General features: G+C 35.9%; 1 protein-coding gene across 7 annotated transcripts in view; it reads left to right on the plus strand.

Moving 5' to 3' along the window:
- The first annotated feature begins 1,001 nt into the window (after positions 1–1,001).
- Positions 1,002–27,322, plus strand: part of LOC117342358 (leucine-rich repeat and calponin homology domain-containing protein 2-like) — a 98,313-nt gene continuing 71,992 nt past the window's right edge. For all 7 annotated transcript variants that reach the window (XM_033904504.1, XM_033904502.1, XM_033904505.1 and 4 more), the window contains exons 1-2: positions 1,002–1,203; positions 12,638–12,782. In XM_033904504.1, coding sequence (XP_033760395.1) covers positions 1,029–1,203; positions 12,638–12,782 — 320 coding nt within the window. In that variant the 5' untranslated portion in view covers positions 1,002–1,028. The remainder of the gene's footprint in view (positions 1,204–12,637; positions 12,783–27,322) is intronic.

A 27,322-nucleotide genomic window follows, 5' to 3' on the forward strand; every position in this document is an offset into this window, starting at 1 on the left:
TAAGTCAAGAAATAAAGGAGGGACCATTCTGTGGCCCTACAGTGATAAGTATGATTTTTGCAGAAAGATACTTTATATAGTCAGATGCATATTGTTATTGGTCAAAAGTGGATTCGTAGTTCTAATAGATGCATAAGTTGACTAGTTTTTGAAATGCACACTGTGGTCAGAAAAAAAATAGATAATAAAAAAAAATTAAAAATGCACTTTAGACCGTTTTGTAGCCTCTTCATGCCCTGAGGACAGATTTCTACCAAATTTCTTTATATTTAAACCTAAATGGTTTATAAGTTGAATGCAGATAAGAATGCGCTCTGTGACCCCGCACGTTCACACATCGTGCCCCTAGGGGTCATGTAGAATTCTATTACCAAATTGCCAAAAATATGTCGCGGATTACAACATATTCACCCCCACCCCCCTTCTTGGTACGAACGTTTAGACAGAACACTGACTACAGTCGCCGAGACTAACAATAGGCTGTAAAACCTGTAGACTAGCTAAGTCCTTGTGATACACGCCGACAGAACACTGACTATAGTCGTTTCTACGGTCGACAATGAAAATAAAACTAAAACAAAAACAAACCACAAAAACTAAAACAAACACATTAACAAACAAACAAACAAACAAAACGAACAAAGCGAACGGCATTCTTTACATAAAACTGATCTTAAAGATATGAAGATCGACTGGCAGAGTCTATTTGATTTATTGCAGGATGACACAAAATCATTTCCTTGATAATGTATATAATTACGGGTGCTTCCGATATCGAAAAAACAAGTTAGTAAAAACAATGTTTTTCCATTAAAATTTTCGTTTCACGTTGTTTTCAAATTTTAGACAGAATTAGCCTAATCTACAATGAAAGGGAAGAAGGGAGATAAGTCGTGTACGATTGTTGCTTCCAGCATCACATTTTTGTTGCATTCATGGCCTAAGTGATGTCATAGCCATACCGGAAATACAGTAAAATATTTCACTGAGCATGCGCACATCAATATCAAACAATATGAACGACCAAAATGGCGACTACATTTAGCTCTGGAAGCCAGAGCCCTACATCACTTTCTCGGACTATAGATCGTGTATTTGAAGATGCACAACACACGGGTGAAATCAATTTAAGTGGAAGGAAATTAAAAGAGTATCCACAAAGTGTCTCCGCCAAATATGACTTAATAGATACGATAGGAGCAGGTGAGTTTTGCATGTGCGATATCGGATACTGTCAAAAAAACCTACTTGCTGATCGCGATCGGGAGTGTGGTTTACTTTGCCATTCTTTTTTATATATGTTTATCAAATGTCAACCGGACATTTTCTGTCCTGTTTAATTAAGTTACAAAGTGGTACACCGACTTATTGTTGAAATGATCAAAAGCTATAAAGTGATGTTGGGATGGTGAGCCGGCCCATGATTCATTGACGTCGATGGACCGGAACTGATAAGGTTTCTGTCTCGGGCAGAACAAAAAGGCTATTTGTACTCCTGTACATTAATATATGTTGACAAACAAACTCCCTTTCTCCCTATATAGACTGAGCAATTTAATTCAATAACAAACGACGTATGAAACATCTAGTCCCTGTGATGCCTCAATAGGGTTGTTTTGATTTAAAATGTTGGACTTACAATGCGTTGTGTATTCTATAGAGTCGTCTGGGGTGTTTTGTGAAAACACAACATGGTCGTTGACCTGGAACGTCAAACAAAAACAAACATGGTATTTACAATGGCACGGGTTTGATACGAGACACGTCGTCATTCTTTTAAGATATTGGTCTTCGGATTGGGAAGGTTTAAATTAAAATACAGAAATGTTCATCTTTCTAAATGTGTCTGTTAGATTGCTGAATCAATGCTTCAACAGTGGCATTCAACAGTGGCATTCAACACGTCTTTACTAAATGGCATAGGATAGAAAACATCAAACATTATAATGTTGATTAGTGTTAATTTGTTTCTCTAACATATTAAGATTCATTGGATTATCTAGTTACTTAAAAGTTTGATGTAATAAAATTACTAAATAATAATAGAAAAGAAAAGAAAATATCAGAATGATAGCACAAGAAAAGTTTGATTTACAAAGAGCATGCTTTGTTTCTAATAACAATCTCATTCACAAGATCTAATACGCTATGGGCCAGGATGATTAACTGAGACTCATGAGAGTGGTTTGCAGAAGGTTATGAATTCTGATGTAATTTTATGTATATGTGGCTGGGTTATATTACACTGACCTAGCATTTTTCTATTTACTGATATTTGTATTTATACAAAATAGCCTAGTGTTGTCCCACCCCCATGATGTATACTGAATTTCTACTTCCCTACCTAGCTCTATAGTGAGACTTGTGTGTTGGACTGTGTATTGTAGATCCCTGCAGTCTGACAGCTGGTAATCAGGATTATAGCCTAGTAGTAATGTAGTAGTCATTAGCCAGGTGTAATAGATGATGCTACTTATAACAGGTACTTCAGAGATACAGGTAATTCTAAACTGATCATGGTACAGTACACACATCACCTGGCTACATACAACTTGTAGAGATCTGATTTAGTTATCATCTTGAGGTACTGCATTTTGCGTTAAATAGCATGAATCAGTATACATAGAGTAAATTCAGTATTAAATGTATGTATACATGCAAATTTGTTCATTTCAGGTCAAATTAAAAAAAAATATGTGTTTCTGTGACAACTTTGAAAAATATGGCCAATCGCCCAGTATAGGTACATTAACAGTTTTGTAAATTGATAGGGACATTTTTTATAAACATTTTATTTATGTTGCAATTGGTTATATGTTTTAGTTTCTACCACAATACCCTGTGTAACCTCTATTTACATCACACATACATATATGACAGCAGTTGAAGTGTGAAAGCTATTTCAGGGTTTCCTTTACAGATTAATCTTCTGCATTGCTTGCATGCAATTCCTGAAAAATAAGGGGGTCCTGTTTTCCTTTCTAAGGTTCAAAAGGCTACATGGACAGCATATATATCCATCTCTGTATAATGTCATCAGACTATCTCCTATCTGGTACCTCTGTAGTCTCTACAACATCTTTATGGTGATTTAAAAACAGTTGGTCAGAACCTGTAAACTAGCCCTGTGTGTTATTATCTATGAGACCACAACCCTGTGACAGGTAATGGGTAGGTATATACTGTTACATACTATACTACTACCAGTGATACAACCCTGCTGTCAGAACATAAAAAATAAAACCTACATGTTGCCCTTGGAAGTGAATGTTGTAAATGCAGGTCAAGGGTAAAGATATTTTTAGGTGGTAAGAGAGATGAGGAGTAGCCTCAGAAATTTCAATGTGAACTTGCAGCTTGTTGGAAGGTGAATAAATTATTAGGTAGTGTATTTAACTAGACAAACATTCATAAGCCTGCAGATTCAAATTGATAGTAAATAGTCTTTGTACAGATAATCAATAGTCATGCATAGCCATAAACACAGAGTAACACAATACTAATGTAGATAATTTCTTGTTCCTTGAGGTTATGGGGTAATTTTAGGGTTTGGACATTGTGTATGCAATTCTATATGGTAGTTTTGATATAACACTTTCTGAGAATTTCATTGATATTTTCAGAAGAAACATGGGTACAAATTCCTAAACCTTGCCCCAGAGCACTCCCTAGCTATCTACCAGGAAAATATTACTGCACTACATGTGTACATCTACAAGCCAGTTATTTGTAAATACTACGGAGGTATTCATATTTATAACATAATTCATACAGTCAATAAGCCCTGTCAGGTAACACTGTAACTTATACATGTGCTTCACTCACAGTACGGATCTACTACACACAAGTACATAGACTACATGTTGGCTAGTGAAAAAATACTTGAAATCTATAATTTACTTTATACTTGAATATATATCCTGTTTGATAATCCAGTCAAAATAAGTAAAATAAATTCACTAGTAGCAAAACTTTATACATATTTCCTGTGCTACATTTGTAGCTGGTGGCAATGGCGATTGAGTCATTCGGTCAGGTTTTGATGTGTGACCCACATAAGTTATAACACTTAACAAGATATGTTGAGGTATATATATATTTGGTGCAGTGTGCTCAGCATATTTATCAGTATCCTGTAGATTATTGAGGAAGTTACATGGCCGTATCAGCTTCAGGCCAGCCTCACTTCAATGCACATTCATGATCAGTTTTGATGAAGTTATATAACATATAAGCTCTAGACAGGTATCCTTCTTTTTTAAGTTTAAAAATTGAAATTTATCCAAGAAAACTTATGCTGTCAGTGTGATATGCATGCCAATGCAGTCGTAGTCATGATTTGGTTGTAATATTAATTATAATTACCAGCTATATATATAATATATGCAATTAGGCCATACATCTGATTGATCTTTGTAAATATGCAGCTTTGTAAATTTGTGAAAATTTTATTAATTGATTACATTTTAATTATAGATAAGATAGGTACAGAATGTATAGTTTGATTGTGATAAAAAATTCTCAAAATTGATAGCTTTACGCTAATATATAATTTTGCAAAAAAGCATTTTATGACCAGTACAGTTTTAGTGTACAGTACTAGTGTATATACATGTAAACAAATGTCTTCCTCTGTAAATGTGAAATGTCATTTCTAGCATCCTGCAAGCAAACACTTCCTATAAAGGTCTAGATATTCAGGAAATGAATTGATCTGTATGTAATAATATTCTTGGAAACACAACATGGATAATGTTATAATAAACTATACATTTGGTAACTTTGGTGTTGTATTAATTTACTATAATGATATTATTAAAAAAGGTGATCCTGTTTCTTATGATCAATGTAGTCTCTTTGGAACACTGGGCTAGAAATCTAAGGTAGAAAATATTTCTTGAAATCTATGATCAATCTGATCATAGATTTCAAGAAATGTGTATCATTGATCATCTATAGAATATTTCAGTTGTTATAATTAATTGATTCAAATGTCCTAATTAGGTAGTTTCAGTAAAAATCATGCAAGCTTTTTATGAAATTCCTGAAGAATTTTTCATTGAACTTGATACTCGAGCTCTGAGACGGTACAATGCAGCAGAACACTAGATATTACTGTTGATAATGGACATATTGATCAGTATTGTCTACTGTACAACTTGTGATTACAAAAACAATGAAGATGTTGGTCCAAGTTAGGATGCATGTTTGATGGCTATTTGTTCCTGTTTCTGTCAGACTGATCAATGATTGTTTTCAGTCATCATCTGGTATTCTGGCTTTCTTGCTGACCCATTCTGTTATACGAGAACCTCATCAAAATCTGTCTGGAAAGTGATTACAGACTGGTAGTTTTCTCTATCGATCTTGTTGGTAATTAGATCATACAAGTTTCATGTGTATCATATTTGTGTTCTTATTTCATTGATATTGTGGCCAGATTAAACTGACACCCTCTGCACTGTGTCATTATTTCACAAAAATTTAAACCTCAGAATTTCAGAAATAGCATATTCTGTGAATGTTGCCTTCAGCATTTCACACACAATTATAATATATATATATTTGAAATGAAGGGATCATAGATATGATTTCTGAATCCTAGATAGAGTTTTTTATGTTGAGTGACAGACCTTGTGTGTGGTGTGACTTCCGTCCATCAATGTTACTTTAACTGTTAAGTATTGATCTTCATACCATGTTCACTCATGCCCGTGTACATAATTCTCCACCATAGAACTTGTCTGTGGAATTTCCCAAATGGATCTGTCACCAGCTGTTAATAGCTGCCATCCTAATGATTTCTGTGTAGTTTTAAACATGTCAATGATAACTACTAGTTCTAAGCAAGTTAATTACTATTTAGTAAGTGATGGTCGTTAAGTGCTGGTCACATAAAAAAATAGACTGTTGGTTTCTGTCCCATTCAAAATAGACTTGGTTTATATAATTATGTTCCATACAAAATAGACTGTTGGTTTATATTATGTCCCATTCAAAATAGACCGTTGGTGTCTGTCCCGTTCAAAATAGACCGTTGGTTTCTGTCCCTTTCAAAATAGACTGTTGGTGTCTGTCCCATACAAAATAGACTGTTGGTGTCTGTCCCATACAAAATAGACTGTTGGTGTCTGTCCCTTTCAAAATAGACCGTTGGTGTCTGTCCCATACAAAATAGACTGTTGGTGTCTGTCCCATACAAAATAGACTGTTGGTGTCTGTCCCATACAAAATAGACTGTTGGTTTCTGTCCCTTTCAAAATAGACCGTTGGTTTCTGTCCCATTCAAAATAGACTTGGTTTATGTTCCATACAAAATAGACTGTTGGTTTCTGTCCCTTTCAAAATAGACTGTTGGTGTCTGTCCTATTTAAAGTAGACTGTTGGTTTCTGTCCCATTCAAAATAGACTTGGTTTCTGTCCCTTTCAAAATAGACCGTTGGTTTCTATCCCATATGAAATAGACTGTTGGTTTATATTATGTCCCATTTAAAAAAGACTTGGTTTCTGTCCCATACAAATTAGACTGTTGGTTTCTGTCCCATACAAATTAGACTGTTGGTTTCAATCAAGGTTGACATCTTTATTTTGCAATAATCTCTATATTCTTTAATTAAAGTCTGAAGCTTTTAATAGTACAACTTGCCAGCTTTCTAGTCATTGATTACTGTCACTACTCAGTTACTAGGTATTTCGCTTTATAGTCATAAGGTCTACAAATTTCATCATCATAATCAAATGCAAAAAAAACAACAACATATGTCCGTTCCATTACATATTTATGAATTCATATAAATCAAAACAGACAATGTTTTTGTGAGGACAACTTCTTGCTTTTAATGAAAATCATTTAGTTAATATATATACATTGTACATTCATTGACCATGAAAATTAGTTGCATGAAGATCAGGATAAAAACATAATTAGATGTCATGTAGCTAAATCAAATCTGCCAAAATTTATATCTTTGCTTCATGCTAATAAAATTTAACCTGTATTCAGCTGTTACAGTGTACCTAGAGATCTTGAGATTTACAGAATCAAGAAACTCACTTGAAACTTGAAAGTCTTGAATTTTATAATCTGCATGATTTGATTGGATATCTATATACAGAGCAACCCGCTTATTTGCATACCCCTTTTTCCACGACAAAATATGCAAATAACCGGAGTATTCGTATAGGCGGAGTTGGGTTTTGGCCCCTCTTATACATTATGTAGATCGTCAGGTCGGTACTCAAAATGGGCGCTATATGATTGTTTACGTAATTTCATTAAAAATATATTAAAAAAAAAACATTATTAAAAATATAAGAGTAAATACGAAATACATGGGTTGTTATTCTTTGTAAATGTACAAATATTTGCATACACTTCATCGTTTACTACTTGTCACTCCGAGTCTCTGGGTCCGATATCGGTCATACCCGCGTGGGTTGGCACTACGATGTACAATGTCATCGTTTCAATTAACATTCATTATCGTCTCGAGATGCGTTGTGTTCCTGCTATGAGTATATTAGTTGTTTGATCATAGATGATGAACTGCTGAAGCAATAGACTCTTAAATGACCGTGACATGTTATTGTCGTTTGGGTTTGTTTTGGAAAATGGCGCACACACACAAAGAGTTGTTGTTCATTACACATATGCCCCCACAATGCAACGCACCTAGTAAACAATCATGGCGATCGCAACCTGCCCCAGCGAGTGTTCAAGTGCACAGAACACAGGTTTGGATCGATGCTATAATAAATAAACAAATCTCATCAAAAGATGAGGCATATAAATATTTTATTCAGTAATTCTTCTGCACATTGCTACTGATCATATGGTCTGAATAATAACTAAATGTTGATATCGATGCATCGAACGTAACCTGTAATGACGAAGTGTGAACCAATGATAAGATAACGTTGTACATCGTGTCGAATCAATATGTAAGTTAAAACACATTTCATAAAACTTTTATTACGGGAAAATCACAAAAATACCCTAAAATCAATTGAAATTTTTCGATTTTTTGGAATTTTTATATGCATATAAGCGGGAGTCAGTGTTTTAGTCGATGCAAATACACGGGATTAAAATACAAAGATAAAGAAGGAAAAAATCGGGACCTGAGAATTTTATGCAAATAAGCGGGATATTCAAATAACCGATATGCAAATAAGTGGGCTCCTCTGTATATACATATCATGGATTGCCAAGCCATGCCTGATATATATATCCCAAATTAAAGCTGATAGCGATCAAATTTATTGTCTTGAGTAAGATATTAGGTTTCTATTTTGGTTTGGAAAGTTTTTGTTAGAATTTGCCCACATGTATACATGAAAGGCCATGTGGATTCTTTCAGCTGTGATTATGGTTTATGATAAAGGAAGACCTGGAATTCTTTGCAAATCTGGCATTGTTTCTGCACAGACATTTGCCAGCAAGATGCTAAATAATGAGACCAAGGATTTTTAATCATACAACACTTAACTGTTGATTTATAATTAGGTCAGAATTAAAGTGCATCTTTTCCAAGGGGCCGCGTTGGCCGAGTGGTTAAGGTGTCCCGACACTTTATCACTTGCCCTCCACCTTTGGGTTGCGAGTTCGAAACCTACGTGGGGCAGTTGCCAGGTACTGACCGTAGGCCGGTGGTTTTTCTCCGGGTACTCCAACTTTCCTCCAGCTCCAAAACCTGGCACGTCCTTAAATGACCCTGGCTATTAATAGGATGTTAAACAAAAACAAACAAAGCATCTTTTCCAGATTGATGGCATTTCCACCCATCCACATGTTCACATATATACACTATATGTAACTATGAGGACTGCAGGATGCCACAATTAAATCACATTATCTATTGACATATGTAAGAGGGACTTCAAAGTTGGTTAAGTTGTAATATTTACAACTGTTGTTTTGAATCCTTCATTGGCAAATATTACATGTTTGATCTCTAGTAACCACTTCAGGTATACGTATCAGGTTGTTGGTTCGCATCCCGAAGGAAGCTGAGATCACCAACCGCCTGTAGGCTATAGGGTATCAGTATGCATCTGTATGGTACAGGGATGCCTTCAATGCTTTAGATATATAATAAAAATTATATTGTCATTGTTTTGGAGCTGAGGTGAAATATATATAGTGTACACAAACTGCATTGACTTAACAAATAAAAGTTAATTATCGGTAATTTTTACTATCTATTAGTATTAGTATATTGTACATGGGGTGCCTTCGTGTAATTTCAGCTTGGATATAAATAATGTTGAATCACCCAATAATGTAACCATTTGTATCCATACATGTCTCATGTTGCTGTACATCTGTCTTATACAGGAAGTATAGGTTTATAGAATAATGGAGCAATTACAAAAAACACTTCTAGTGCTCAGCAATTCAGGGACGTGTGTAAAACTTATGGTATGACTCATTAGGACGTTCATTTACTGTTGCAAAAACACACAGACAGCATGTACAATATTTGTGCTATTAATGGCCCTGCTCTCGGTGATGATTGTCTTCATGGTCAATCACAAGAATTCCCAATGGTACTACTTCTTTTGTAAATATGGACCTGGGACTTAATCATTTATCTTCATGGCAGACAAAATATTGATTATGATTATTGGAAACACAGAAAAGGCAATGTTCATACAGTGGAACTTCGTTAACTCGAACTCGGTTAACTCGAATACCCCGCTTAACTCGAAGTACCTCGCCGGTCCCGGCCGAATTCTCTCTTTATCTTAGTAAAAAAAACTCGGATAATTCGAATTCGGATAACTCGAAAAACTCGGATAATACGAAGTAAAAATTTGGTCCCAACAATAAAAATCCTACTTGAAATGTTCGAATAACTCGAAGTATAATTTTCGTCGATCGGTGGCAAACGCCGACATTTTTTAAGAGCTAAATTCCGTTTGTAATACTGAACATATCGGCACTACTAACCTACATGCTATTATAAGTGTTTCATAAATTCATAAAAGAAATTGTCGGTTGAATCTTATAACAACAAGTCTTGGTGATAAAAAGTACTGCTTTACTTACATCAGGTAATTTCCCAAGGCGGTCGCCGATATCAGTACACACGATAGTCAACAACTCATCTACCCGTTCGCTCAAGCGGAACTAATCTCTGACACACCGGTAGATCTACCCGGCTGATGTTTTTACAGGTGTAGAAATGACACAGTCACCGGCGCCTATTAAATCTTTAAACTGCTGAAACAATAGCGTAATTACTGCTGAGGTGTTCAGAGTTCAACTGTAACGGTCAGTGCTGTCTATTAAATCGGATAAAACGCCAACTCAGTTACAGTAACATTTTATATGCACATGCGCAGCCCAACTTCCGGTGCTAATACACACGGCAATGGCGTGGTTATCAATAAAAAGTAAGTAGGCCGATCAAACAGTATTTTATATATGTCCAATAAAAGGTAATGGTTCTGTTACGTTTTGTATGCAATCTGTGTTAAACTTAAACGGTTATTTGTTTTGACATTAATAACTTGTTATTTTGTCGAATTCCGTTTTATCGTTTACCTTTTGCAAACATGACTTGCACATCAGATCGTTATTGAAGTGACTAAGTGAAAGACACTTTATCTTGACTTTATATCGGCAAAACTACACCAAATTACAAGTGACATAACGAAACATTACATATATATTTACATGTATTGACCAGTCTTCACACTAAACTGATGAGCGACAGAGCGAAGTTATAATGATTATATAATGTTGACAAATATTGACCAAACTTTTCACCAAAACTGATAACTCGCTTAATTCGAACACTCGGATAACTCGAAGTTTTTTCGTGGTCCCGTCGACTTCGAGTTAACGAAGTTCCACTGTACTTGATAAGCATTAAATAAAGCTTGCTATATGCTCTTTCCTTTGAGAAAACCACAAAGTTTGTTTTGAAGTCTGATAATTCTTTTTGTTGATGCTGATGAATCTCTTTTAAAATTTGGTTCTTTTGAACTATCAGTATCATATTAAAGCTGTGTTTATAGTAGAGGCCAGTGCCAGATAGCTAATTGATTGATACAAGGGAATTTAATTAATGACTTCAGTTACTATGTCTTTGTGTACCATGAAGCATATAAACAACAAATTTGGCACCAACATTGGAAATGTATGTAGATGGTCTATACATGTACATTGACTTATTGAGAAATGTTGAATATTAATCAAGTAATTGAAATGAGTAATTTAATTAACTGGCTCTCAAAAAAAATTATATTAAGTGAAAGAAGATGCAGTTTGTATTTTGAAAATTCTTAAGAGTGCAAGTACTTCCAGGGCCGGGTCTTTTAAAAACTTAATATATATTCGCAGTTTACACCTGAGATTTTGCTTCTGAATTATCGAAATTTCTCTCCAAAATGAAACAAAAAGGCCTCATTCAACACCAGTAAAAAGAACTCTGGTGTACTCTGTACCATATCATTGAATATTATCGACTATGAGAAATTGATTGCCAGTGCCTCTATAATTAGGTAATTAAAAAAGTACAATATGCGGGTATGTTCAATACCTATATGTGTACATTTTCTGTTGGCCGAGGACAGTAAATGGATGCTGCCAGGATTTGTAATTCTATGACAGTCATGGTCATGAACTGCACTTAGCCTCTCCAATGTATATTATATATTGTATCTATGAACCCTTATAACTTATTTATCAAAAACAGAACACAAATTGTCCAGGTGCCAGGCTGAGTGGTTTGTGGTAGATGTTAGGTTGAATTCCATCCTTCAATCAGACACAGAATAGGCATAGAAAACATGTAATGGTTTACTAGTTAGAAAACACTCCAAATCTGCATCTGTAGCTTTTCTCAAACCAAATCTGGTTTTATCTGCCAACAATTCTATACAGAGTGTGCCTCATGGCTGTTGTGTTGGTTAACTGTTTTGTTGTATTGGTGAACATTCATCATTAAGTTTATTTGAATATAATTTTGATTATTTTAAGTCCCGGGACCCATCGGTGAAACTGGGGGTAGCATAGGTTCCTCTGGGGCCTTCTTGTATATATATATATAGTATGTGCGTAATGCCAAAGATTGTCATTCATTTTGATAAAACTCTACATTTGAGGTTAAGGTCAAGGCCAAGGTCACTATTACGTTTTTTTAGCGGGGATTGGAAGAGGACATATGTTGCTATACAACACCCAGTATACTTGAGTATATCACTCTTTGAGTGTCTGTGCTATATACTTGCTGGGAATACACACATGCTCCAATAAAGAAAATTGAAAGTACAAACTTGTTTGTTGATTCTTGCGAGACCTGATGCCAGTTTCCAGTTTCAGGCTGTTTAGTAACATATATAATATATATTATGCTGAGTATGCATATGCAATGAAAATTTGATGATATATCAGAATGTCAAGAAGAAATATTCATGCTACTGAACATTTTAAAGTACCAGTAAGCTATTCATTTTCATTTAGAATTAAAAAAAAAAGTCATCCTTTAGGTAACTTCAGACGTGGAGGTTAAAAAGTATATGTTTATATTTACAGGCGTGAGTTCTCACTAGCAGCAGGTAAAAGTTAAGTGCAGTTGTTTGTTGTTTGAAATTTCCTTCAATCTAATTGTGTACTTTAACATTTCAGATCTGTCCAAGAACAGACTGCAAGATGTCCCAAAGGAAATATGCGACTTCGCATCCATGGAGAAACTCAACTGTTACCACAATGTGCTCAAATTTCTCCCGGATGCCTTGGTCCAGCTACAGGCTCTCACCCATCTTAACCTAAGGTAAAGAGGTGTTCACAAATAAACAGGGGTCTAGATCTTGTAAACATATAGTAGAATTTGAGATGATTTTAAGATACATGGTAAATCTTAATAACTTGCAGCAACTTAAACAGCATATTGAAACATGTATGTACATGGTCATGATCTGGTCCTGTCCACAAAACTGACACGTACACGTGTATCTAAAAATTTTATGATCAAAACATGGTGGCTTATTTTGAATTTATTTTTTTGAAGAATTAAAGAAATGTGCTTACAAAATCAAAAACATTCAATTAAATCAAGATAATTTCATCACTGGTTTAATTGGACTTTAAATTACTCAATTATAATTACTAATTAATTCTATTTATTATTTATTTGAATAGGTTTGAATTAAATTGACATGTATATGAAGTAATAAAAATAATTTGGAAAATTTAATTAACATGCAATAATATTTAGACCTAGCAGTGACAGTTTTAGAGCCAGAACATAGACTACAGCTGGAGAATTTAATTTGTGATATGATTCATTTTACCACCAAGCAGTAAAATTTTGGAGGCACAAGTTAGTTCCTCTCTAACCTAAGTCTTGTAATTCATTGGTCCTTCAGCTTCTGTTATATTTCCGTGATATCCCCTTATGTTAGGTGACACGTAGTCTTAGTCACTGTAGTTGACAAATTATTTACAGAGTTATTGCCCTTTTTGGAGTCTTGTCTTACTAATTCCTTGTGATGTTACTTCTATTTCTTTTAATCTCAACTGGGTTAATTAGCATCGTATGTAGATTTTTGTTTATCAATCACTGTATCCTATAATGTTTTTAGAGGAGGGCACCAATTTTCTCCATAAATATTATATATATCGTAGCTTCTTTAGAATCAGGCTACGTATACATTTAGAAGTTTAGAGACTGGTGACTAGGTAAGGTGGTGTTAACCTTGGAGGATGGAAACATACAGCATGGTGGTACTAATAGTGGGGACATCAAATCAAAATTACATTGATTGGCTGCATGTGTTCAGCACACCAAAGGTGTTCTGTTTGATTGAAGACAGGTGGCTATCTGGCTGGTGATAAACTCCATTTGTTTTCAATGAGTGAACCTGCCTTTTGAATGGAGAATATCAAACAACATGCTTTCTGACTTTCAGAGCGTCATGTGATTTTGTTTTGATGCAAATTTCAGTTCCTTTGTGTAGCCTGTATCTGAATAGCTGAAGCTGTTTAATGTGCTGGGGAGAAATGAAGCTGTTTAATGTGCTGGGGAGAAGTGATTAAAGCTATAACTTTGGTTTTAATGTTACGTGATATTTGAATCACATTTTATACATGATAAAAGGTTTATATATAGCTATGCTCTGTTTAATTTGGGTCAAGATCATTAGATTTCCAGTGCTATAATATAGAAACATTTAACAACAAATTTAACTTTTAAGCTTTCTTTCCTTTTATTTTACGCTTGGCCATCAATGACATATAATATCATGTTACAGTCTTTGTTTAACAATACAGAGTGTCTGTGAGGATAAGATGTAACATACCGATGTATCCTCTGTTTGGTAAGTGTCTGTCAGTGTAAGATGTAATATACCGATCGCGATGTATCCTCTGTTTGGTGAGTGTCTGTCAGTGTAAGATGTAACATACCGATGTATCCTCTGTTTGGTGAGTGTCTGTCAGTGTAAGATGTAACATACCAATGTATCCTCTGTTTGGTGATCATGAGTGTCTGTCAGTGTAAGATGTAACATACTGATGTATCCTCTGTTTGGTGAGTGTCTGTCAGTGTAAGATGTATCCTCTGTTTGGTGAGTGTCTGTCAGTGTAAGATGTAACATACCGATGCATCCTCTGTTTGGTGAGTGTCTGTCAGTGTAAGATGTAATATACCGATGTATCCTCTGTTTGGTGAGTGTCTGTCAGTGTAAGATGTAATATACCGATGTATCCTCTGTTTGGTGAGTGTCTGTGAGGGTAAGATGTAACATACCGATGTATCCTCTGTTTGGTGAGTGTAAGATGTAACATACCGATGTATCCTCTGTTTAGTGAGTGTCTGTCAGTGTAAGATGTAACATACCGATGTATCCTCTGTTTGGTGAGTGTCTGTCAGTGTAAGATGTAATATACCGATGTATCCTCTGTTTGGTGAGTGTAAGATGTAACATACCGATGTCTCCTCTGTTTGGTGAGTGTCTGTCAGTGTAAGATGTAATATACCGATGTATCCTCTGTTTGGTGAGTGTCTGTCAGTGTAAGATGTAACATACCGATGTATCCTCTGTTTGGTGAGTGTCTGTCTGTGTAAGATGTAACATACCGATGTATCCTCTGTTTGGTGAGTGTTAAGATGTAACATACCGATGTATCCTCTGTTTGGTGAGTGTCTGTCAGTGTAAGATGTAACATACCGATGTATCCTCTGTTTGGTGAGTGTCTGTCAGTGTAAGATGTAACATACCGATGTATCCTCTGTTTGGTGAGTGTAAGATGTAACATAACGATGTATCCTCTGTTTGGTGAGTGTCTGTCAGTGTAAGATGTAACATACCGATGTATCCTCTGTTTGGTGAGTGTCTGTCAGTGTAAGATGTAACGTAGCGATGTATCCTCTGTTTGGTGTCAGTGTCTGTCAGTGTAAGATGTAATATACCGATGTATCCTCTGTTTGGTGAGTGTAAGATGTAACATAACGATGTATCCTCTGTTTGGTGAGTGTCTGTCAGTGTAAGATGTAACATACCGATGTATCCTCTGTTTGGTGAGTGTCTGTCAGTGTAAGATGTAATATACCGATGTATCCTCTGTTTGGTGAGTGTAAGATGTAACATACCGATGTATCCTCTGTTTGGTAAGTGTCTGTCAGTGTAAGATGTAACATACCGATGTATCCTCTGTTTGGTAAGTGTCTGTCAGTGTAAGATGTAACATACCGATGTATCCTCTGTTTGGTGTCAGTGTCTGTCAGTGTAAGATGTAATATACCGATGTATCCTCTGTTTGGTGAGTGTAAGATGTAACATAACGATGTATCCTCTGTTTGGTGAGTGTCTGTCAGTGTAAGATGTAACGTACCGATGTATCCTCTGTTTGGTGAGTGTCTGTCTGTGTAAGATGTAACATACCGATGTATCCTCTGTTTGGTGAGTGTCTGTCAGTGTAAGATGTAACATACCGATGTATCCTCTGTTTGGTGAGTGTCTGTCAGTGTAAGATGTAACATACCGATGTATCCTCTGTTTGGTGAGTGTCTGTCAGTGTAAGATGTAACATACCGATGTATCCTCTGTTTGGTGATGTAACATACCGATGTATCCTCTGTTTGGTGAGTGTCTGTGAGTGTAAGATGTATCATACGGATGTATCCTCTGTTTGGTGAGCGTCTGTCAGTGTAAGATGTTACATACCGATGTATCCTCTGTTTGGTGAGTGTCTGTCAGTGTAAGATGTAACATACCGATGTATCCTCTGTTTGGTGAGTGTCTGTCAGTGTAAGATGTAACATATCGATGTATCCTCTGTTTGGTGAGTGTCTGTCAGTGTAAGATGTAACATACCGATGTATCCTCTGTTTGGTGAGTGTCTGTCAGTGTAAGATGTAACAAACCGATGTATCCTCTGTTTGGTGAGTGTAAGATGTAACATACCGATGTATCCTCTGTTTGGTAAGTGTCTGTCAGTGTAAGATGTAACATACCGATATGTATCCTCTGTTTGGTGAGTGTCTGTCAGTGTAAGACGTAACAAACCGATGTATCGTCTGTTTGGTGAGTGTCTGTCAGTGTAAGATGTAACATACCGATGTATCCTCTGTTTGGTGAGTGTCTTTCAGCGTAAGATGTAACATACCGATGTATCCTCTGTTTGGTGAGTGTCTGTCAGTGTAAGATGTAATATACCGATGTATCCTCTGTTTGGCGAGTGTCTGTCAGTGTAAGATGTAACATACTGATGTATCCTCTGTTTGGTAAGTGTCTGTCAGTGTAAGATGTAACATACTGATGTATCCTCTGTTTGGTGAGTGTCTGTCAGTGTAAGACGTAACAAACCGATGTATCCTCTGTTTGGTGAGTGTCTGTCAGTGTAAGATGTAACATACCGATGTATCCTCTGTTTGGTGAGTGTCTGTCAGTGTAAGATGTAACATACTGATGTATCTTCTGTTTGGTGAGTGTCTGTCAGTGTAAGATGTAACATACCGATGTATCCTCTGTTTGGCGAGTGTCTGTCAGTGTAAGATGTAACATACCGATGTATCCTCTGTTTGGTGAGTGTCTGTCAGCGTAAGATGTAACATACCGATGTATCCTCTGTTTGGTGAGTGTCTGTCAGTGTAAGATGTAACGTACCGATGTATCCTCTGTTTGGTGAGTGTCTGTCAGGGTAAGATGTAACATACCGATGTATCCTTTGTTTGGTGAGTGTCTGTCCGTGTAAGATGTAACATACCGATGTATCCTCTGTTTGGTGAGTGTCTGTCAGTGTAAGATGTAACGTAGCGATGTATCCTCTGTTTGGTGAGTGTCTGTCAGTGTAAGATGTAACGTAGCGATGTATCCTCTGTTTGGTGTCAGTGTCTGTCAGTGTGAGATGTAACATACCGATGTATCCTCTGTTTGGTGAGTGTCTGTCAGTGTAAGATGTAACATACCGATGTATCCTCTGTTTGGTGAGTGTCTGTCAGTGTAAGATGTAACATACCGATGTATCCTCTGTTTGGTGAGTGTCTGTCAGTGTAAGATGTAACATACCGATGTATCCTCTGTTTGGTGATGTAACATACCGATGTATCCTCTGTTTGGTGAGTGTCTGTCAGTGTAAGATGTAACATATATATATACCGATGTATCCTCTGTTTGGTGAGTGTCTGTCAGTGTAAGATGTAACATATATATATACCAATGTATCCTCTGTTTGGTGAGTGTCTGTCAGTGTAAGATGTAACATATATATATACCAATGTATCCTCTGTTTGGTGAGTGTCTGTCAGTGTAAGATGTAACATACCAATGTCTCCTCTAGATCTGTTTGGTGAGTGTCTGTCAGTGTAAGATATAGCGATGTATCCTCTGTTTGGTGAGTGTCTGTCAGTGTAAGATGTAACATACCAATGTCTCCTCTAGATCTGTTTGGTGAGTGTCTGTCAGTGTAAGATATAGCGATGTATCCTCTGTTTGGTGAGTGTCTGTCAGTGTAAGATGTAACATACCGATGTATCCTCTGTTTGGTGAGTGTCTGTCAGTGTAAGATGTAACATACCGATGTAACCTCTGTTTGGTGGAGGTTGAGGTTTGTTAATGCATCAAAATTATGACTGCTGCTCTTTCCAATGTCAGGTCTAGTGAAATAGAATCGCCTCTGGCACTCCAGACCAAAAACTAATAATATTTTTTTCTCGTTGTCTCACAAAATTACCAGAAGATTTTTTACAAGACTGAATATACATATCAGTCCGGGCAGGTTCTATGGTGGGCTGCTATAGCTATCTTTACATTTAATCTGTCTGAAGGTGCAAAAATTTTAAATATTGTCTCACATTGAGGTGGAAGTAAAATAACTCTAATAGCTTGGAACCATAAGTCTTCTATATATAGCTACTGTAAGTAGATAATGTGACTTTCTGGTATTTAGGTGTTTTCATTTATGTCTCTCAATGGCAAAATAAGTCTATACAGCTAAGATCAAGGGGTTTTACATCATCATGAGCACTGTATTTCTATCACCAAGCAACTTCAGGCAAAAGTAAATATGATTAAGAATGATTACGATTTTGACTGTTAGTTTAGTTATCTATGTAAATAGTTGACAACCATTATTTTACACGTTTGCTCTTTCTAGGTACGAGATATGCCAGTATATATCCTGGTTGGTTATTTGTTATTTCGAAGCAAAGCATACAAATGCCAAATTCTACACAAACAGTAATTAGGGTACATTATGCATGTATGTACAATGATTCTGAGTACTACATAAAGATCCTGTATTCGAGTGTATGCTGCCTCTGTCAATAAGGTGAATGACATAATTTTAACTACATGTAAGTTATATTATAAGGAGATGGTAAACTTTATTTGATACTGGGACAAATTAAATAAATCATAAAAATACCTATAAGTTATACTGAGTATAAGAATGTTGGCAAAAATAGGGTAAGATATTATTCAGTCTCAACTGCTCCATTGAAGGGTCCTTAGTATAAGGTTATACATTTGCAAATTAAGGTTATGATATGATGTTTTCACTATGATGTTTCTGCTTCAAAATTTGGGCTAAATTGGTTAGCCCTAAAATATATGTGTTGGGCTACATTTCTGTTAAGTTTTGTATAACAAAGTTTAGTTCTATTGTACAAGAATTTTAAGATATTATATACATAGAGCCTCCCTGATAAAAAACATACACAGATACAGACTTATATAAATAGCCTCAGCATCATGTGCTAGACATGGGACATTCAGGACATGTAAGATCAGTTGTTTCAATGATCATTGGCTCTATTATCCAGCTTCCATGAGTGACCATGCATAAAATAATTCTCTGTCAATGGAAACATACTTGCATATGGATATATCTACCTAAAAAGCAAAATTCCCATCCTGTAAATAAACCTCCTTACATTTACCAGTCTATATTCTGTAAATAAACCTCCTTACATTTACCAGTCTATATTCTGTAAATAAACCTCCTTACATTTACCAGTCTATATTCTGTAAATAAACCTCCTTACATTTACCAGTCTATATTCTGTAAATAAACTACTGTTACTTGCATTATATTGTCTACTCTGAAAATAAAACTGTTATATATATGTGTATTGAGGGATGGATGCATCTTGCAGAAACATCCCGGATGAATTAAATTTATCAGAATTTAATTGAAAAATTTAATTATCAAATTGTAATCTTCTTTTTATCTGTCTGAACAAATTTCATCAGTGCGTTTCTGTCTCTATAGGATATAAAATGTTTGGAACATGCAGCAAGCTGAAATTGATCTGTCTGAACATAAATGTATCCCTGTGAGAGAAGAGAATTCTGTTTGGAGCAAGCTTAAATTAGGTGTGACTGGCTGTATAGTGATACACAGACAGGAACTGGAGAAGATTGTCAGCCTAGGTGATTAGTACAGGTTCAAACGCTGACACTTGATAGAAGGAAATGAGAGCCAGAGGACCAGTTGGTAGGGGAAGCTAGCAAGTACTGGTTTAGTCGGATCAGGTTGTGTCTGTGTGAACTGGCTTTTAGTGTTAGTTGGTGACTTTCCATCAAACAGTATTGCCAATGTTATTTTAGGGGTTATGGTTTCTGCTTTTTTCAAGGATGGAATAGAGTTGCAAAAACTATTGTTTGTGTCTATCTTTAATGATCAGTCAAACCCTGAAAATTAAACCATCAAAAGAATTTATTCTTTTGTTTTACAAATTATATAATCAGGCAACAAGCATATATATCCCTGTTGGAATGTGTTGTAGAAATTCTACCAAAAATTGACAATTCATTGAAAAACTTTCCATGAATAAATAAATTCTGGGAGGCATGTCCTCAGACTTTACCATAAAATATCAGATGTCAGTGTCTGTCCTCACCAAACCTGATCTCGCCACACTACCGTGGTTACCATAAAATATCAGATGTCTGTGTCTGTCCTCACCACGCCTGATCTCACTACACTACCATGGTTACTGCCTTCTCGGTGTATTATTCGATATTGATGGATTTTTTGTACATAATTTAGATCTGTATACTGCCAAGAAATGGTCTTTTGGGAGAGAAATCTCATTCTATTGAGGTTGTTTTACGATTTAGTGTCCTGGACATGTGATTAGTGGTGTAGGGCACAGATATGGTGGAATAGCATGCATCTTCTGTTTGTTAGGTCTAAATATATAATTTGATATAGCTCTAGAGCTGTGTGTATCCTGTTTGTTAGATGGAATTTTGTCTGGCTTGTTTAATATATATGTATTCTAGCTAGGCCCGTGGAAGTTCATAAAGCTCTCCACGTACCATTACAGAATAGAGACCTAAACTCTAAGCTAAGGGCAAAACTTAGTCATTAATAGACATATTTCAGGTACATGTATGATGTAAATGTCTAATTATTATTTAAATATGGAGATAAATGCTTGGAGGCTTAAGTTATGCAGCTTCATATATGCTGTATCGGGTGCATGAACATTGTGTTCCAGATAAATTGCACCATAGCTGATGAGCGTTGTTCAGTTTTGAACCTGAAACTTCCTGAGCTTGAGGTTATGAATATTATGGGAGAATTTCAAAGATTTCAAAGAAAGTGGATGGATGTTATTCTTATAGCACATTCTGAAAATTTCAATGAGATTTTCAGCAATAATGGTAACATGTAGTATTGGACTAATGATACAACTATATGACCTTGACCTTTCCATGTTGGAGGTCTATAGACTCTTTGTTGGTAGTGTTAATACCAGGACACCTCGCCATGATTGGTGATTTGGACACAGTAACTATTAAACTGTCACTGCTGTAGTAGTTGTGCTAGGCTCTGGTCCTAATCAGTAAGGATAATTGATATGGGCTGTTTAATTACACCTTTGAAGTCTGACTTGTGTCTTCTATCCTATCCCACTGTTCTGATCATTGATCGACCTGCTGCAATTACATGGCCATTTTGGTCTCTTGCTATTGTCTCTGTTCAACTGTGTGACCTCTTCCAGGCTTTACACATGAAGTCATTACTACTATAACACCTTTGACCATGTTGAATTGTGGGATATATCTGTAATTGTCCCATTTTCATATCTAAGTTTCCCTAAGAACATCCTTGTGGAACACCAAATTTTAATATAACATTTTGAAATATGGTCTTGATATCAAATCAAAAGTTTACTTTCTGTACATGATATCTATAAACCTGCCTTTGTAAGGAGAAGGACCTATGGGCTTATGAGAGGAAAAATCCAATTTCTGTGTATTCTGTCAAAAAAATTAGTTGCATGGATCTTATCCTGCAGTTGTTGGAACCCTGTTAAGTAGAATGCAGGATATCTGAGTTGAATCGATAAACTGTCTTGGGACCAATTTAAAAATCTATTTGGAATAATAAAGGCACCACACACTTGTTATCATACAAAATTAGAATTTTGTTGAATGTACAGTATCTGTATTAAAAGTTACCTTAAGGTACCCCACTTAATGGGAATATTTCCAAATGAATTAGTTTTAGTCAAATAGAATTACCCTGTGTGTTTGCTACATTGAGGAGGGAGTTAATATTGCTGGTGTGAAGTGATTAATGCTGTGATGTGATTATGATAGTGTGCATACAGCCAGGACAGTAGTATTGATTATGTCTGAGTGGTGACCTGATGGTTCTGGGGTCATAATGCCATCTGGTGGTCATGTGACCTATTATTATCTGGTGGTCATGTGACCTATTATCTGGTGGTCATGTGACCTGAATGGTGACAATTTTATTTGTTAGAGGATGGTTAGAATCCCAAAATTATAGAGATAACAGTGTAACATATATAAAAATACAGGAAAGAGCGAAAGATTAAAATTAAAAAAAAACAGGCAATAACCCAAATTACAGAAAAAAAGCAAAATACAGGAGAGCTTACAACTGATACAAAGCAGAACATCATATCAGACTATAGGGGTGTAACATAAATACAGGAAGGGGCATCATATCAAACTATAGGGAGTGTAACAAATACAGGAAGGGGCATCATATCAAACTATAGGGAGTGTAACAAATACAGGAAGGGGCATCATATCAAACTATAGGGGTGTAACATAAATACAGGAAGGGGCATCATATCAAACTATAGGGGTGTAACAAATACAGGAAGGGGCATCATATCAAACTATAGGGAGTGTAACAAATACAGGAAGGGGCATCATATCAGACTATAGGGAGTGTAACATAAATACAGGAAGGGGCTTCATATCAAACTATAGGGAGTGTAACATAAATACAGGAAGGGGCATCATATCAAACTATAGGGAGTGTAACATAAATACAGGAAGGGGCTTCATATCAAACTATAGGGAGTGTAACAAATACAGGAAGGGGCTTCATATCAGACTATAGGGAGTGTAACATAAATACAGGAAGGGGCATCATATCAAACTATAGGGAGTGTAACAAATACAGGAAGGGGCATCATATCAAACTATAGGGAGTGTAACATAAATACAGGAAGGGGCAACATATCAAACTATAGGGAGTGTAACAAATACAGGAAGGGGCATCATATCAAACTATAGAGAGTGTAACATAAATACAGGAAGGGGCATCATATCAAACTATAGGGAGTGTAACAAATACAGGAAGGGACATCATATCAAACTATAGGGAGTGTAACATAAATACAGGAAGGGGCATCATATCAAACTATAGGGAGTGTAACATCAATACAGGAAGGGGCATCATATCAAACTATAGGGAGTGTAACATAAATACAGGAAGGGGCATCATATCAAACTATAGGGAGTGTAACATAAATACAGAAGGGACATCATATCAGACTATAGGGAGTGTAACATATATACAGGAAGGGACATCATATCAAACTATAGGGAGTGTAACAAATACAGGAAGGGGCAACATATCAAACTATAGGGAGTGTAACAAATACAGGAAGGGGCATCATATCAAATTATGGGGAGTGTAACAAATACAGGAAGGGGCATCATATCAAACTATAGAGAGTGTAACATAAATACAGGAAGGGGCATCATATCAAACTATAGGGAGTGTAACATAAATACAGGAAGGGGCTTCATATCAAACTATAGGGAGTGTAACAAATACAGGAAGGGGCTTCATATCAGACTATAGGGAGTGTAACATAAATACAGGAAGGGGCATCATATCAAACTATAGGGAGTGTAACAAATACAGGAAGGGGCATCATATCAAACTATAGGGAGTGTAACAAATACAGGAAGGGGCATCATATCAAACTATAGGGAGTGTAACAAATACAGGAAGGGGCATCATATCAAACTATAGGGAGTGTAACAAATACAGGAAGGGGCATCATATCAAACTATAGGGAGTGTAACAAATACAGGAAGGGGCATCATATCAAACTATAGGGAGTGTAACATAAATACAGGAAGGGGCATCATATCAAACTATAGGGAGTGTAACATAAATACAGAAGGGACATCATATCAGACTATAATAGGGAGTGTAACAAATACAGGAAGGGGCATCATATCAGACTATAGGGAGTGTAACATAAATACAGGAAGGGGCATCACATCAAACTATAGGGAGTGTATAACATAAATACAGAAAGGGGCATCATATCAAACTATAGGGAGTGTAACAAATACAGGAAGGGGCATCATATCAAATTATGGGGAGTGTAACATCAATACAGGAAGGGGCATCATATCAAATTGTTATCTCACTCACTATATAAATGGATATTAACCAAATTTGACTGTTTCCTATAAAATACAGGAAGGGGCAACATATCAAACTATAGGTAGTGTAGCAAATACAGGAGGGGGCATCATATAAAACTAAAGGGAAAGCAACATGAATACAGGAAGGGACATTGTATCAAGCTATATAAGGAGGACATCATCACCAAATACAGAGTAGGTCAGTGTATTAAAATCAGGGAAGTGGGATAATCGACCCAGTATATATGTGGAGATGAGAGCATTAAATGCAGGGAATAGCAATATGGGCATTAAATAGAGTTTAGAACAAGTACAGCACTATAACTTTGGTATGTATAATAATAAGACTCATCTGAGGTAGTCAAGGCTCACCTAAAACTATTGTACACTTACGTCATATCTTGGCTTATGAATTATGTTGTACCAAGTATACCCAATTTCTGATTTGTTTTCTTCATTTTGTTGACAATTAAATTGAGTTTTGATCCAGCTTGAGCTTGATCAAGCTATAACTAATTATTCCATGCAGGGAACTTCTAGAGTTTGTGTGGTTATTTTAGGAACAAGAAAATGCAGAATGTGATGTTAATTGAAAAGTTCCACAGATGATGCATTGCTGATATTAGTGATGCACGTATTCATATATATCCAGCCGAGTTTGATATGTATAGCTAACCACAAGGATGAGATATTATTCTCGTCTGCAACAGGATGGTGCATTGGATTCTTGTCATAGCTAAAAGGTGATTACAAGAACGAATACAATCTGTTATAACTGTATACCTGCAGGTTATCATTATAAAAGTACAAATTATATATTGTTTGTTTGTACATGTGGATCGATAGAGGACCCTCAATTCTAGACAAGATTTATTAAGGCTTTGCCCAATGTTAAACCTGTCCTCACAAATCTAAGCCTGGCAACATCTAACAATGATTGAATGATCTTTTCCCTGGAAAAAAATGGAAATGAAGATATGTGAATTTAAATTTTTTGAAAAGTTCCCTCGGTATGTCGGCTATAATTGTGAAGGTTTGGTTTAATCCTTCAAGTCACTTTTCTCCCTTTGTCATTGACTTGATTCTGTTTTTGTAGAGACGTGCCATATTGGGGGACAAAGAATCGTAGAGTATTCATGGGATACAAAAATCGTCCAATCTACCAAGATTTTAAAAGTCTAGAACCAAGTCAATTCAGGTTTCTTATACGATTCTGTATGCCATTGCCAGTGGCTGCAAGCAACTGTTGAATTTGGAAACCGCTACCCTAAAAAATAGTGATAGTATCGTGCATCTGATAGAATCGGAGATGTATTTGATTTTTAGGTGGTCCGGATCCCCAGTGCATGTATCTGTTGGCAAATGCACTCGGATACTTTGTGTGTGTCAGACACTGCATTCTCTGGTTAGACAACTCCCCTTTGATAAAACAAGAATGCTATCTCTACATAGCGTATATCTATACTATAACCTTATCACTAGGAACTCCCAGGAATTTGGATGTTTATAACAGGACTTGCTGCTGTATTGATGAGGCATTTTAACTTTCATCTCAAACATTGTGTAGAATTTATTTATGGCAATTGTGTTTTGGGTATGCAGTCATACGATGTCTCTATGCTAAATTAAGATCAATATGGTTTATATAAGATGTTGGCATTTCATGCTGAGTTTTAAAAATGTTATGATATGAATGATTATTGTTATTGAGCTGGTATGTTGCTGAGCCTATTTAGCCCAACAAGTCAATACAATTACCCGCAAATGTCATTTCAGTGTCCTCTAATTTCAATGTCATGACAAGCCCATCGTTTGGCTCAGCATTGAATCAGAGCTGCGTTTTGGTCCTCTGTTGTATTCAAGATAAAAATGTATACACATGTATACATGTATCAATAAACAGTGAGGCAAGGATAATGCCTAATATTGTATCATTGTATGTGCTATCACTATTACATCTATTTAAGTACAGGAGTAATGGAGGGGAGAAAAAAAACAGCAAAAAAACTTCTATACTATATTTTGGGATCAATTACAACTCAAGATGGCTGACAGGATGCTATTTTAAATTTTGACAGTTGAAGTTCTTACACTATCACTATATATCTCAGAAATGTTGTCGTGGATCTTCCCCAAATTTTATAGGTTCCCTTGGCACCTAGTTGAAGACTTTCAACTCCTTTTTATGTTTACTATACTTTATTTAAAGTAAAAACCTTGTTATTATACAGGGATCTTTAAAAAAAAAAAAAAAGTGCAATAGACACAGTTAACAGAAATGTTACATGTATAAATAATGTATGCCAAACAGAAATGTTACATGTATAAATAATGTATGCCAAGTAGAAATTTCACAATAATGATGGAAAAATAAAACACAAATTTATAAGAAGTACAAATCTTGTACATAAAATATGATATTTACAATGTGCCACATATATATGTATGCCAACAGTTCAAAGCTTGAATGTCACTTGTAAATGACGGTTCTGTGAGGGTGTACTTGATTTGCTACTGTGATACGGTTATCTAGGTTCTACAGTTCGCTCACCGTACTTACTAAACCCAATGTACGACTCCCAGACTCCCGCGGAGGGATGACAAACAAATCAAAACAATTGGAAACAAAAAAACAATTTACCACATCAAAATCAAATAAATACAGCATGAAAACAAGCAGGTGGTTTTCATCAGCGGTAGTACCTCAGAGAGGATGACTTCAGACAGATAGGTGATGTTGTCTGATACAGCGGCAAGCATCTTACTGCTGATACCATTAGTAACATAACCACTGAAGCCTGGAGAAGTATTTACCAATTGTTTGGGTTTATGTGTGAGGGTTGTAGAGCCACTCCTTTGTTTTTATCTACATTGACGTGTTTTAATGTATTGGCTGACTTGGTTGTTGGAGGTCTGAAACAGCAGCATTATCTTTCCAGTCTTAAAATGAATTCCACAGATTAACTAGTCAGTTCTTTTTCCATGTGTGGTTGAGTGGTTTAGAATCATTGTTCAGGTATGGGGTTTTAGATTATGATACTATTAGTGGATATACACTATCCAACCTGTATGATCTGACACCCTGAATAACCGGGATATTTGCTGGGATTAATTATTGGCCATGAGTAGTCGGCCATTTTGATATGGGAGC

This window comes from Pecten maximus, chromosome 14 (assembly GCF_902652985.1).
Source record: "Pecten maximus chromosome 14, xPecMax1.1, whole genome shotgun sequence".
NCBI lineage: Eukaryota > Metazoa > Mollusca > Bivalvia > Pectinida > Pectinidae > Pecten > Pecten maximus.